Source organism: Epinephelus fuscoguttatus, linkage group LG8, assembly GCF_011397635.1.
Source record: "Epinephelus fuscoguttatus linkage group LG8, E.fuscoguttatus.final_Chr_v1".
NCBI classification, from domain to species: domain Eukaryota; kingdom Metazoa; phylum Chordata; class Actinopteri; order Perciformes; family Serranidae; genus Epinephelus; species Epinephelus fuscoguttatus.
Genome location: NC_064759.1, coordinates 35,557,980 through 35,573,878, shown reverse-complemented (window position 1 = coordinate 35,573,878; position 15,899 = coordinate 35,557,980). Strand labels below are relative to the sequence as shown.

Sequence of the window (15,899 nt, the reverse complement as noted above, 5' to 3'; positions counted from 1 at the left end):
GGGCTTCCCCCCCAGCGCCGCCTATGTATAAAGATAAAGAACAGAACAAATCAACAGATTCTTACCAGTGAGAAACTGAATCAAGCCAATTTTTGTAATTTTTGGAAATATCTCATCATCTCTTCGATGGATTGACATAAAATTCATGGCTTCCCAAGGATGAATTTTGGTGACCGCCTAATTTTTTAACCAGCACCATTATAAAGTCAGATGTTTGACTTTGGTTTATAATGAAATACCTGCAAAATTAATGAGATTCCCATCAGCCTCGGCTGTACTTAACATTAAGCATTAAGTAGCAAATGTTAGCATGCTAACATGCTAAACTAAGAAGGTGAAAATAGTAAAATAATGCCTGTTTAACATTAGCATGCATCGTCATTGTGAGTATGTTGATTGATTTTTCATTGATCAGTTAGTTGTTTCTGCAATAGATCTATCAGACTGTCACACAAGCTACAGACCAACCCTAGAGCTACACCACACTCAGTGCAGTAACACACATCACATTCACTTTTGCATTATTTACCACTGCACAGTAATTATCCACTGGGGTTCAATATTTCCATGATGAAGTGGCCGTTTGGGATTTCTCATTCATGTTGCAGCCAGCACAGACTGATATGTGGACACTGCGTGCCTTCCCCTGCTGAACACACCATAGCTCTCCCCAGCCTCACACTGTCGTGGGATCGGGTTCTAATCTTCTTGCATTTGACATCATAACATGTTTTTCAAACCTTAAATCTGCCTCAGGGATGAGCTGGTGTCGTTCACCAGTGGTCAGCAGTCTAGTTTACCTTGGCATCTGGCCCAGGACGCAGGCAGCTGCCCATTTGGGATGCAAGCAATCAATATCCCAGAATTCAATATCTCAAGGAGTTTGATGACTACCTAACCTTAACCCTGGGAGTCTTGTGAAAACTCTTCATTTCAGTGTGACACATCTGGTTTGATTTATTAGCACAACAAACCCAGGACAGCAGATGGCTCTCAGATAGGAGCTGCTGCATCTCATGTAATGATGATGCTCCCTCCGATGATAGAAGTTTGCTTGTGATTGTTTTTTGCCTGTGTTGCAGTGAAAAGGAGCCAGCAGTCCCCTCCTTTATGCAGTCATTTGGGTTTTAGCATTGCAGTTTATTTTTGTGTCTCTTTTTAGAAACTCTAATTTTCCTCTTAGGTTATCTTTGCTTTTCAATATGACTCCTGATAAACCTTTGAACAAGTAGATTAGAAATTAATGAGATTAATGATGAGACCTAGTCCCACCTAGCTGAATAAATAAACCTGCTGGCCCAGTTTGCAGCTCGTCCTGGTTTTGTGCCGAGACAAATGAGTGTTGCTGTTTTCCAGGATGGTGGATGATCTGCACCGACTCCTGCAGGCTGCTGGAATAGCCAAGCCCTTCATCCTGGTGGGCTCTGAGCTTGGCACACTCAATGGCAGGTTTTATAGCCACATTCATGATGTGTAAGTATTGTTTCATGAAAATGCCATTTATACTCATAAAGGTCTTGTCATGACGGGTACTACTCATCCTGTGAAGGGAGTTGTATAATATCATCTATTGCTCCTGAGGAGCCTTGTTATTACCTGTATCTTATGAGTCCCCTAACTTTACAGAACTGCAATTTGTAACTTTGTGCCAAATTACATCTATAAAACTGCTTATTTAAAACTGTTTACTCTTCAGGCAGCTATAATGCATCAGTGCTCTAACACTTCCGGAGTGGCTCTGCTCTTAAATTTGGTTTAAATAACTTATAAAAATGTGGTTAATGCAAAGTCAATCGGTTTAGAGTCTGTTTTATATAAATGAAAGAAAAATGTTTTAAAATACAACACAGGCAGACAGTTAAACCTAAAATATGCTAAAATACCATTTGTTGCACTTGTTACTGAGAAAATACTGATATATTAAACATATGTGTTTTATTGTGTCAGCTGTGTTAAAGCAGACATTTTCAAGGTGTAGTGTAGACTGCCGTCATCCGAAGGTGTGAGGTGAACTAAAGGTGGAACGTTCAGATTAAAACAAACAATGGCTGCTTAAAGTTTTGGAAATTTTATTCTCAGTTTATTTCAGTTCAATATTTTGTTTAACAACATTAATTTGAAAATGAGCACGTAGAGTCCAAATTTCATAACATTGTCATAATCTAAGCCTAGAATAAAACACAAAATAAAACAAGTAAAAAAAATGAAAGTATTCACTTTTTTTTTTAAAGATTATTTATATGGGCTTTTTGCCTTTATTGACAGGACAGAGAGTGAAATGGGGAGACAGAGAGAGAGTGGGGACTGACATGCAGCAAAGGGCTGCGAGTCGGATTCGAACCTGCGGCTGCTGCAGTGAGGCAATGCCTCTGTACATGGGGCGCTGGCACTATCCACTATGCTACAGACACCCCAGTATTCACATTTTTATTTGGAATATAAAGCAATTGTAAGAAGATGGATCTGGGAGGATTTTGAGGAATTGTTTGTTTTGCTTCAACCTCACCCTCAACACGTTTGCATGTGTGACTGATCAGAACAGATAAAGTCGATCAGACAGAGCTACATTACATAGGTAGGTGTCTGAATGGAGGGTGACTGAGGCTGAAACAGTGAGTGAAGCTTTGGCTGAGCCTGTGACGTGTCCTGTGGCTTAGGCTCTGGCTGAGCCTGTGTCCAGAGCCTAAGCTAAGCCATAGGACACGACACAGGCTCAGCCTGAGCTTCATTCTCTGTTTCAGACAGAGCCACAGCCTAAGCCTATGTATTTCTGGCAGCAGGATGGTGTATGTGAGGTTGAATAAACTTAAGTGTGTGTGTTCATGGTAATGAAGGAACATGTCACCCAATGCAACAGAGTGGCTCATTGATGTTTTTAATGCTTTTTGGTTGGATTTGTTGATATAATGATATACCAGACATATTCTTTATGTGTCTAACCAATCAGTGAATTGATCACTACCTAATAGAGCTGGTGAGTTTGGGAGGCACTGCATACTGGATATATATAATATGGTTTACAGTGCCTCCCAAAGTCACACTTAAAGAAATATATTCCAGTGTCCATTCCCATCATCCCCTATAACTCAGCCATCTCAGAGTTAACGTAGTGATTAACGTGACAAGTAGCCCGTACCAGGGATGAAAGATTTAGTATTTAATCAGGCATGATGCTGCTGCCGTTAAGGGAGAAAATTAAGTAGTGGTGAGTGGATGACACCTTTCCAAATGGAAATATTGCCCCTGGAACTGGTGTAGCTGATGTGTGGTCATCTGTCTGTGGGGACAGAGGACCAACGAATCTACAGGAAGACAGACGGGATGACACCATCTATCTCACACTCATTACGGCCTGGGCCAGGAGGGTAAAGTGGACAAGGGTAGTCAATGAGTCTTGCTTCATCTGAGTGTGTGTCCTCTCTTTGTCCTCAGGCAAGTGTCAGACCTGGTGCTGATTGATCCCATCCCAGAGGACGTTTTTGAGGATGAACAGTGGAAAGAGTACTGGTGAGTTTATAGCTGGTTTCTCGGGTGTAGGGAGGGCAGGACTGTGGGGAAAAAAACAGGAGAGGAAAGGAGGCAGGAGCAGGGGATGAAAATGGAAGAGAGAAGATGGAGAGATGTTGAAGAAGCAGAAACTAGAGAGGGATGTGAAAAAAGTGGAATGGAAAAGAAGATTGAGAAAAGAGGAGCGTGGAAAGGAGCAGAGAGGACGATAAGGAGCTCTGAAGGGCAGAGAGGAGCAGATAAAAAGCGAGAGGCAGGGAAGAGGAGAAGTAAAAAGGGAAATGTATCAAGAAAGAGGATTAGGATGAGGAGAGTGGAGGCAGAGACGCAAGCATGTTTCACAAGTGAAGCTCCAAACTCTTCCCTTATTGGCTTTTATGGTGAGAGTAGTTGATTATCTTTGCTGGGTGGGGCTCATTAGCATGATTAATTGGAGGCCAAAGAAACTCATTAGCTGATCACACTCTTTTAGCATGAAACAGATGAGGGGAGCGCGAGGGTTTCAGCGGTGCTCAGGACTGAGTGACAGAAAGTGTAATAACACTGCTTTAATCCTCCAGGCGAGATATATGTCAAGTGGTAGTCATTGTCACAGCATATATCTCATTATGCATTAATTATCATACAGGGGTCGGGTTGTTATTAATGATAACTGGGAGTGTGAGTGGAGGAGGAATGTTGATTGGTAGAAGTGTCAATTATGCAATATTAACAGTATCTCAGATTGTTTATAAGTAAAGCGTGTCATGTGTAAGCCTTAAAGGTATTTCACTGCTGAAGAGACCATAATTTATCAGTTATATAATTTAGCAAACCATGCTAATCTTTTAGATGTCACTGACAGCCTAGCAGCAGTGGCTACATAATAAACAAATCTCTGGAGTGTATCTGTAGTGTTTGTTTTTTCACTTACAAAGCAGATCAGAAGGCTTTTTTTTTTTGTTCAAAACCCATTAGATATTTTTATCTTAAGACAGCAGTGTCTATCATTTGATTTTTTTTTCTTTTGTAAAGAATTAAACATTAAAATTGTGATTAAAAGATGTGAAAAAACATAAAGAGAATAATAATTCCTCTCAATGAAAATCAAGATATTGCTCTTCTTATCATATATTTTTCCATTTGTCCGTTATATTCAATTTTAAAGCTACAAAGTGTGCTACGTGTTCAGATCCTCGCTACTCCTGTTAAGAAATAAATTTACCTTTTTGGTAGTATACAATTGGATTTGTATTTCTTTTATAAGTAATTACCCATACTTGAACACAGTAAGTGAAGTAGTAGAGTAGCATAGAAATATAGCAACAGCAGAATGGACATTCTCATTCAAATCAACATAGAGTGCCCCAGGAATTAGTCCTAAAATCAAGAAATGTGTTACAGTAGCATTTTAGCACTGTGGGTCCCCTCGTCTTAAAGTCAATGGGCTTTTTAAATGGGCTCTTGGTTCGATGCTTAAAATAAGACCTGTGGTCAACACAAGCTTAAGAGACTTTCAGTTTTTTTTCTACAACCTAAAACATGTCAGTAAATATCCCACTTGTGAATTTTGAAGCATTTAGGTGTCTTAAAAGATACTGCTACTAACAAGGGGTCAAATGAAATACAGAATGTCATCATGCCGAACATGGCTTTTGAGCTTCGCTGTGGGGTTGGCGTTACGTCAAGGGACTGTGGTGTAGATCATTTATAGCCTAACGTTAGCTCTTTAATTCTTTTACATTGTGAAGATTGTCTTGTTGGAAAAACATGTAAGTTTCATAAACGCTTGTTTGCCACAGAGCTTATTTTCTGCAATAATCCTAAATTCAATGAAAAAACATGGATTTCACTGTTTTAGTATTTGTATTTTTTATTTTTTTGTAAAATAAACAATAGTGGTTCTATCATTGAGCCTTGAGGAACCCCAAAAGTAACCTTCAAAAATTCAATGAAAGGTTCAGTGTGTAGGATTTAGGGGCATCTATTTGCTGAAATGGTACACAATATTTATAACTATGTTTTCATTAGTTTATAATCACCTGAAATTAAGAATCATATTTTTGTAACCTTAGAGCCATTTATATCTATACATGGAGCGGGTCCTCTTGCATGGAGTTTGTCATGTTGTGCTGCAGTCACCCAGAAGGGACAAACCAAACAGTGGCACAAGATAGGACCATTCATGTTTTTCCCTTGGCCACTGTAGTTCTGTTACACAATTGGCACATAGGAAAAGTTTCAGTTTTGCACTTCACCGCTAGATCCTACACACTAGACTTTTTATGAGTCATTTGAAGATATTAATACCTATGTATAAGTTAGATACTTAATTAGGAGTGTGAAAACTGTAAGCCATGGTCAATAGTGTCAACTGCTTTTATGCCCCCATGGTATATTTACTATTTTCTGTTGCAGTTAATATTTCCTTCGGAAGTTTTATCAATGGTAGCAAAGTGGTTTTAAAAGAGGTTAAAAACTATATTTCTGTTCACATAGTATATTTTGTGATGTCACCCAGAACCAGGAGTTCACATTACAGAGGGAAGGAAAAATCAACTAAAATCAAGTAATCTCATTTTGGGCATGACTCCATGACTTGGTGCATCTGTAATTCCGTCCACCAGTATTAGCTCACATCTTATATAAGCATGAGTCAAGCCAGATAAGAAATGGATCCCTTAAAATGGCCTAATTTGTACGTGACTCAAAGTGGAGCAGCACCATTTATCAGGAGTATGTGTCCAATTATCCTCTGATTAATAGGCATTCATTTCACTGAGTACATGACAGTGCAGCCACAATCCAATTATTCTGTGGAGAAGCAATAGAGAAATGAAACGAACCAAAGACTTACATTTACGGCGTAAAAAATAATTTTATCATCGGTGTCTGACGTCCATGGGAGAGTGAAAATAGAAACAGGAATGACGTATACAGTATGAAGACAGAGGAGATGCAGCACAACTCTACGCATCACGGCATCCTTTTGCCAATGGCATTCGTCAATGTGCTTATTTTCCTCTTCTTTTTTTTTTTTTTTTTTTTTAGTGAGGCTGTCAGAAGTGTTACAGTATTCGGTGCACAAGATAAGTACTGCAGAGGGGAACAGGGCTGCACCTGAGCAGGATTGTGGGGAGACTGTATCAGCTTTGCACTGGGACCCAAGGATTTACACATCAAAGAGCCACTCATTAACAGAGGCTCACTCCCAAAATTAGTTCTGTTAGATCTTACAAAATGAATTGCCACCATCTCCCGAGAATGGCGTTCTTGTGTTTATGTGCGTGTCCGCGTGTGTAGGCATTTGCTCGTGTGCACTTGTTGTAAGGGGTCAACTTTCTGATTTGGGATTTTCCTCTGCAGACGATGCAGCATGTGTCTCATTTCCTGGCGGGCAAAGATAATGCTGCTTGATGAAAAATCAAGCAGTGGGTCTAGCATCAGAGATTAGGAGAAGCCCCAGTGTACGTCTGGACAAATTACACTCTGGATGAGAGCCATTGGTTTGAGTCACTCAGTGCTGTCAGTCTTTGTTTCACCAGCTCAAGCAGTGGAGGCATTGCATCTCTCCACTCGAATACAGACAGGAACATTCCCCACATTTCAGCATAACTCCTTACTATGTATGTACAGCATCCCTTGCATCGGCTTACTTTGTTTCATTACTAGGATGAAACACACACCTCATGACCAAAAGTAAGCAAAGAGATTATAAAAACACCCATATGTGGTTGAAGAACCTCTCACTCCAAAGCTATCAACACTGTTATGACAGCACCTTTTCAGCCACAAGAGCATTATTGAGGTCAGTTATTGTTGTTGAGTGACATTCAGAGTTCCACTTCATTCCCAAGGTGTTGAATGGAGTAGAGGTCAGGGCTCTGGCTGCTTTGTGCATGGGGACATTGTCATGTTAAAACAGGAAGGAGTGCTTCTCAAACTGTTGCTGCAACATCAAAGCACACTTTTGTCTAAAATGTTATTGTATGTTGGGACATTCAGATTTCCCCTAGGAACATACGTCATGTTTTCACTTTACTGGCTCACTCCACATTAACTGTGTTCCCACAGCAGGGTATAGTTGCACCAAGTCACGCTGTTATAGTCCCACATGGTACTAGGGCCGATGGTGGCAAACTTGGGGACCGTCTCCCCGTCCTCAAACAAACTGTATCTTGGGCTTAACGGATCGGCCTATCACAAGTGTGTCTGTGTTGGTGACTAGAGAGGAAGCTCTGTTTTTAGTTTCTCTGTGGTCAGCTTGCAGTTTTTTTGTAGCTTCAAACTAATTCTGCTTTATAATAGTAGCCTCATTACTGTTTACTTAGCATTTCAGCTGTATTGGAGTTGCATTAAAAGGTCCAGTGTGTGGGATTTAAGGGATGTATTAACAGAAATTAATATAATATTCATAGCTATGTTTCAATCAGTGTGTAATCACCTGAAAATAAGAATCATATTTTTGTTGTTGTTTCTACAGTAGCCCATAACAGACAAACCAAACACTGGCTCCAGATAGGGTTATTCGTGTTAACACATCAGCCCATCATAGTTTTCCTACACACTCGGCACACGAGAGAAGTCTTAGTTGGTTGCAATGTGCAACCTCACCACTAGATGCCACTAAACCCTACACACTAGACCTTTAAATTACTGCTGATGCAAACATTTCCTGCTGCTGCTTTACATTAAAAGTTTTTCTTCTGCAGAGGTGTCCTGTTGACTGAGGAGTTTAGGCATAGGCAATTAACCACTAATGTCCCTGGTTAGCTTTCAGCTGGGGACCTTTTGTTGCATGTCATCTCCCTCCTCTCTCTCTACCTGCACTTTCATGTCATTACTGTACTGTTATTGATAGAGGGCAAAGCGCTCTACAAAAAATGATGATGAAGTTGTCTTTTGGTAAACCAGTGGGAGGGACTTTTATTGTGAAGCAGCTATTGGAAATGTATATGCCAGGTGTTTGTGCTCTTCAGTAGAAATGTAGCCCTAGGGGTACACTGGAGTACTGCAGGAGTATTATAACATAATAAGTTCATTAAAAAGTGTAAATGTGAGTTTGATAAACCCCATTTATATTCACTACTCCTATTTTCAATGCAGTCATTAACTGCCATAAACTGTCAATAGCTGCAACAAACACAACTTGTTCACATTTACCCAGTAACTGTGTGTTTCTACCAAAAATGTTATGCATTAGTCAGGTGGTACTCAGCTGAAAAAATAGTTAAAAGGGGGTAAGTTATTGAACAAAGTTTGAGGACCACTTGTCATGAGCATCTGTGCACTGATTTGTGAGCAGGTCAGTTTCAAATATTGCAGAGAGGAATCGTAGATCGCAGAAACGGCTAACAACAGGCCTTGCTGTGGTTTGTCCAAACTGGTACACCTGTCACATGACCTAAGAAGATGTCACCGTGGGCTTTAGGAAAATGTAATGGGAATGTTTGACTATTTTCTGACAGCATTTGAGTAATCAAGAAAAAAAATCACATTGAATACAAATGTTAATTGTCTTTGTACCAAGCCCAAACCATGAATAACATGTCGACACATTTGTTGCCATATATGTTGCCATATATTGTATTTTAGAACAATCATCACTGGTCAGAGATTCCAGCTGGAATTAGACAAATGCCATTAAAGGTCATAATAAATCTAACTAAAGGAACCACCGATAATTCTTTAATCTTTTGTATTAAAAAAAAGGAATTTAGCATATTTCTTGTTAATTCTATTGCAAACTAGCATTTCTTTTTTATGATAAAACTCATAATATAATGATAATATAAAATCAACCACTAACTTTAACTGAGATCAAAGTACTAATATTCTTTTACCATAAAAGTAGAAAAAGTTCAACAAATCTAGCAACCCACGCAGTTTTTTTTTTAAACGGTAGAAACATCTGTTGTTTTTTTTTTACAGTGTGAGTCTGTGTGTCTTCCGTCTCTACAGTCGTGTGTGTGTGTGTGTGTGTGTGAGTGAGTGTGTGGAGTGTAAAACTAATTTACCCCATGGGGAATATGTTTGCTCAGAGAGCAGAAACAGTGGGGAATGCTCTTGTCTAATGGGATGGTCCCTCCAATTTAATGAATGCTGATTGATTGGCAAACTCTCTGTTTTAATGTACCAATTACTGTGTTTAGTGCAACTCAGTCCTCGCAGGAGCACCACTTGAAAGTCTCCTCATCCCTTCCCTCTGCATCTTCGTTCTTTTAAGTGATAGTTTTTTGTTTTTCTTTTACTTCTGTGGTAATTTGACTTTGATGCTGAGACACGAAGTCTGTAGTTCGGATCTTTTTTAAGGTATGTGGCTGAAGAATTCCAAGTGAGATTGCTCTAGTTTATATGGTGCATAAATCCACAGTATATTGGGTGCATACTCTTTTTATGTCTGTGTGGATAGACGATGCTGGGGGAGTGTGTGAGGTGGGTATCACAGTGTCGGCCTCACAGCTGTGGCTGCAGGCCTGGATGGACCCTGATTGAGTTATGAGACCCAAATGACAATGACACTTTTTGTCCCATTCATCATCCAACCTGTCATTAATATGCTCAGCAAGGCCTTCACACACACACACACACACACACACACACACACACACACACACACACACACAGTGGCGCACAAAAAGCCTTGATCACATAAACATTTCTACACGTACATAATGTAAGTATGCATATCACACACACAGCTCGCTGCAGTGTGGAGCAGATAGACATGTTTTGCAGCTCACCTGGAGCCTGCTCTGTATGACAGGCAGCGTATGACTGTCACTTTGACTGACGACCGTTCAGAGTCTCTTGGTTTGATTTATAAACCAGCCGTGGTTTAATATGAGGGACAAGAAGAGTGTTTCTATTCCTCCTCACAGCACTTTGTTAGCGGATAGATTTACAGCTCTGACATCCTCTGCTCTCCCTTCGTCTTCACTGCAACTTATATTGCTGAGATATTTTAACATTTTAGTACTTGGATGCTACAGTAGTTAATTTAACTCCATAAGCAGCACTATATAATCTTGTAGCATTTACGTGCGCTTCATCTGCTCTTCCTTCATTGGTAAACAGTAGCAGCCAGTGATGACATATCCAGTCTCCCCCTCAGAGCCCTTTCACTTTCACCATGAGCTGCGTTCAATAACCCACTGGAGCACAGCTCTGCTCTAAACCCCTCCAGGGATCCTCGGATGAGATTGGCAGCAATCACCCGGCCATGGGCCGATGGATGGATGGATGGATGGATGGATGGATGGATGGAGGGAAAGATGGAGATAGAGGAATGAAGAAAGAGAGAAAGAAAAGTTAGGACAGCAGGGCGTAAAATGAAACAATAGAAAGAGATGCTGCTTGACAGAAGTCTGATGCAGGGACTATTGGTTGAGTTTAAATGAAAAGAACAGGAAGAAAACTGGAAATTTTCATGTGTGTCTTCTTTTCTTTGTGTGATAATTCAGCTTCAGGTGAAGATAGAAACATGAGTTGGATTATAGAACACTGTATTACCATCATAGGAATATACCATATATGATATATACTGTACAACCTGCATATGTATGACCAGGGTTTGCTGTATCTGACCCTGCAGGCTCCAACAGTGTGCAATTCATTATTCTTCACAGTGTGGTTCTGTAATGGCTCCCAGTATGTCGGCCTCCCCCCTCAGTCCTCTCCTGACTCAGCTGCCCCCTCCCTCCCCAGATCCTCCCCCTCATCCAGAGACTCCCAGACGAGCCAGGAATGCCAATTAATTGTAATTAGAACCACTGTAAGCGTAACTATTGCTGTTACACTCCACTAATGAATCAGGGCTGCTGCGGTCCCTGTGTATTTACCCCAGTGTAATCTATCGTATTGATGTAGGGAGGAAGGCTGAGCGCAAACAGGGGAGCCTGGGATCAGCCTGACATCGGCTGTGGTGCAAGAATGACACCTTGTGTTCATACTGGGTAGTACACCTTGGAGCTGAGGTTTTTGTCTTTATATTGTAGTTGTCTGGCATTTTGGGCAGTTGACAAGTTGTCCGTGACCTAACGTTGCAGCTGTACCTAAAGTATGACTGGTCTCCATTTGATAGTATGAAGTGTAGTGAAGTATCCTGGTTCCAGACCACTGAGCTGCCACATCTCAGATTTGATCAGTGGTTCAAATTGAATGATTGAAGTGAAACGAATGGCAATTAAGTTTCATTATGAGAGTAGTTCTGAAGCAGATATGGTAGTAAAATGGAATGTACAATAATCATGTTGGAATACATGACTTTTCAACCCTGAGACCTTCTTCAAAATCAGCAATTACAAAAATGATTGTTAATCTTGCAGAAGGCCTGGGGGATGAATTGCCATCTGAATAAAAGAGAAATGCATTTCTGACCTTTGTGCAACACTTTTTCCATAATTTCATATCTACTTCCAGTGATTTGGTTTCTGAAAACCAACAATATGGTACATTTGTGCCTGTCATATGTTAAATTTATACATTTCATATATAGCAGATATGTTGAAAATTTATATTTCTTTACGTCTCAGTTTTCAATTTTATGTGGTCACTATGCTATAGTTAGGTTTAGGCACAAAACACACTTGGTTACAGTTAGGAAAAGGTCATGTTTTGGCTCAAAATACCAAAATACCAAATATCAAATGTCTGGAAATGTCCCAGCATGTATTTAAAATACCTGCTTTTATTGTTTACTGGTCTGCTGCCATATACCACCTATATATATGTGTGTGTGTGTATGTGTGTGTGTGTGTGTGTGTGTGTGTACATATATATATATATATATATATACAGTACAGGCCAAAAGTTTGGACACACCTTCTCATTCAATGCGTTTTCTTTATTTTCATGACTATTTACATTGTAGATTCTCACTGAAGGCATCAAAACTATGAATCAACACACGTGGAGTTATGTACTTAACAAAAAAAGGTGAAATAACTGAAAACATGTTTTATATTCTAGTTTCTTCAAAATAGCCACCCTTTGCTCTGATTACTGCTTTGCACACTCTTGGCATTCTCTCCATGAGCTTCAAGAGGTAGTCACCTGAAATGGTTTTCCAACAGTCTTGAAGGAGTTCCCAGAGGTGTTTAGCACTTGTTGGCCCCTTTGCCTTCACTCTGCGGTCCAGCTCACCCCAAACCATCTCCATTGGGTTCAGGTCCGGTGACTGTGGAGGCCAGGTCATCTGCCGCAGCACTCCATCACTCTCCTTCTTGGTCAAATAGCCCTTACACAGCCTGGAGGTGTGTTTGGGGTCATTGTCCTGTTGAAAAATAAATGATCGTCCAACTAAGCGCAAAGCTGGATGGGATGGCATGTCGCTGCAGGATGCTGTGGTAGCCATGCTGGTTCAGTGTGCCTTCAATTTTGAATAAATCCCCAACAGTGTCACCAGCAAAACACCCCCACACCATTACACCTCCTCCTCCATGCTTCACAGTGGGAACCAGGCATGTGGAATCCATCCGTTCACCTTTTCTGCGTCTCACAAAGACACGGCGGTTGGAACCAAAGATCTCAAATTTGGACTCATCAGACCAAAGCACAGATTTCCACTGGTCTAATGTCCATTCCTTGTGTTTCTTGGCCAAACAAATCTCTTCTGCTTGTTGCCTCTCCTTAGCAGTGGTTTCCTAGCAGCTATTTGACCATGAAGGCCTGATTCGCGCAGTCTCCTCTTAACAGTTGTTCTAGAGATGGGTCTGCTGCTAGAACTCTGTGTGGCATTCATCTGGTCTCTGATCTGAGCTGCTGTTAACTTGCGATTTCTGAGGCTGGTGACTTGGATGAACTTATCCTCAGAAGCAGAGGTGACTCTTGGTCTTCCTTTCCTGGGTCGGTCCTCATGTGTGCCAGTTTCGTTGTAGTGCTTGATGGTTTTTGCGACTCCACTTGGGGACACATTTAAAGTTTTTGCAATTTTCCGGACTGACTGACCTTCATTTCTTAAAGTAATGATGGCCACTGGTTTTTCTTTAGTTAGCTGATTGGTTCTTGCCATAATATGAATTTTAACAGTTGTCCAATAGGGCTGTCGGCTGTGTATTAACCTGACTTCTGCACAACACAACTGATGGTCCCAACCCCATTGATAAAGCAAGAAATTCCACTAATTAACCCTGATAAGGCACACCTGTGAAGTGGAAACCATTTCAGGTGACTACCTCTTGAAGCTCATCGAGAGAATGCCAAGAGTGTGCAAAGCAGTAATCAGAGCAAAGGGTGGCTATTTTGAAGAAACTAGAATATAAAACATGTTTTCAGTTATTTCAGCTTTTTGTTAAGTACATAACTCCACATGTGTTCATTCATAGTTTTGATGCCTTCAGTGAGAATCTACAATGTAAATAGTCATGAAAATAAAGAAAACGCATTGAATGAGAAGGTGTGTCCAAACTTTTGGCCTGTACTGTATATATATATATATATATATATATTTCCACACAGTACTGTATATATACACAGTATATATACCCTACATATCTACCCTCCTCCTCCTGTTGAGAAACTCAGCTCAAACACATGAAATCTGAACGAGGAATGGTGATATAATTTGTCTGAAATGTAACACATCCGTTGTTGCAGATAGGTACAATGCCAGCATATTATTCTGGTGACTGGGCCGCACCACAGCCCTTGGTGTGCATCACTTCTTTATACTATATTATTGTTTGAGTACATTTATCAAGTGTCGCTGAGCATTCACAAAAAGACGAATCATCATACGTTAAATAAATTAAACAAAATGTAACCAGAATGCTTTTACTTTACGAAAGAATGTAAAGGGTTTATTACTATTTAGTGGTTTGCTTTGCCAGCACTCAAAAAATTACTTTTCTGCCCTTTATTGGCACTAAATATGATGGAAGTTTAATAATCCCCATAAGGAAACCGGGGGGGTTACAACCACAAAACTACAAAAATATATTTTAAAAAAGTATTAAAAAAAATCAAACGTCAAAACAGACTAAATACTGAAGGTAGACAAACAAATGCAGTTGACAGTTTGGACACATGGTTTAAAGAGTGATATGTTGTAATAATGTACAGGAAATGTGACGACATACAATAGCGTCGTTGTCTCAAAGTAAGTTATTATAAAACTGCTTGTATGTGACAGTACAATAGCTCTAACTGTACAGTACAGGAGCATAAAACTTAACGCAATAACTCTGGTATGATTTATACTATAGGTCTCAGGGTAGTGTTAATTGGTCGGCTGTATCTGTTCCACAAAGGTCAGATGAAAATGTGAGGTTTCATCTGAGTTGCAAAAGTGTGTTTTACTGTGTCATATATAAAGCATGTTAAAAAAAGGTGTCTCTGTTTGTGCAATACTAAAAACTAGAACAATGTTTAAAGTTTTTTTTGTTGCCTTTTAAAATCTTTGCTGGTGTAAGAAACACTGAATTTTATCTGTAGGCTCTTCTGTTGGTGTAGCAATAGTGATATAAATAGAAATAAAAACTATATTAGAATCTATATTAGTCCAACTTTTTCCACTGTTCTGTCACCTGCACTGCAGTTGGCGCGCTTACATGCCAAGCAGGGAATTGATGACGTTGGTCTCGCAGTCAACATAGTGTCATCTATTTCTGGTCATTACAGGTTCAGGTAATGGGAAGCTCTGGGTTACTGGTTGTTAAGTTCATCTTGACTGAGTGGTCATGACGTCACATGGCCTGCCTCTGTTCCACTCTCTGCAATCTCTCATTCACTATTTCTTATATTGCTTTACTGGAAAAAATGAAGCCTGTTCCTGTGGTTTACATTTTCTAAGACAAATCCACTTCATTACAGCACTTACTATTAGAAATTGAAGCCTTTTTGACTTTAACAACGTAAAACGATCACTTTGTAAGTACGGACAAAACTACAGCTCCGATTAAACTACAAGCATGGCAGTGTGAATACTTACATCATCATAATCTGGTTTCGTGCATAGCCATAAAACTCGCCAACAATTTAAGGTATGCACGAACTGTCAGTGTTGCAAACAGTATCATCAGCAAAGTCGAAGCCAATCCCACGTTCACTCAGCTTGGCATTTTGCCTCACTATATTTTTGTTTGTTTGTTTTGGCACTGTGTGTGTGCAATTTTTCTAGCTTTCTCTTGGATGTGTGCTGCTTATTTTCTGGGTGCTAATCTTTTGTGTTCTGACCTCAACTGCGCACCCAGGAATGTCCCAAACACAGGAAAATAAGAAGAAAATGAGGAAGATTCAGGCAGAGGGCAGGGTCTCTGTAGAAAAATACCCTACCACAGTCTTCTAGGTGGTCATAAGTGATTATTTACAGGGATTACTTTTGTTTGAGTCCATGACTCAACATGACATGCATGGTCATGGTCATCAATGGTTGCAAGCCTAAGTCTGTGGTGCAGCCCAGTCGCCTAGTTTTA

At 40.1% G+C, this 15,899-nt stretch overlaps 1 protein-coding gene across 1 annotated transcript in view; it reads left to right on the top strand.

The window, feature by feature from the left end:
• Positions 1-15,899, top strand: part of si:dkey-122a22.2 (uncharacterized) — a 32,306-nt gene that overhangs the window by 4,132 nt on the left and 12,275 nt on the right. Inside the window, exons 6-7 of the mRNA XM_049584536.1 lie at positions 1,357-1,473; positions 3,433-3,507. Of these exons, the coding sequence (XP_049440493.1) occupies positions 1,357-1,473; positions 3,433-3,507 (192 nt within the window). The remainder of the gene's footprint in view (positions 1-1,356; positions 1,474-3,432; positions 3,508-15,899) is intronic.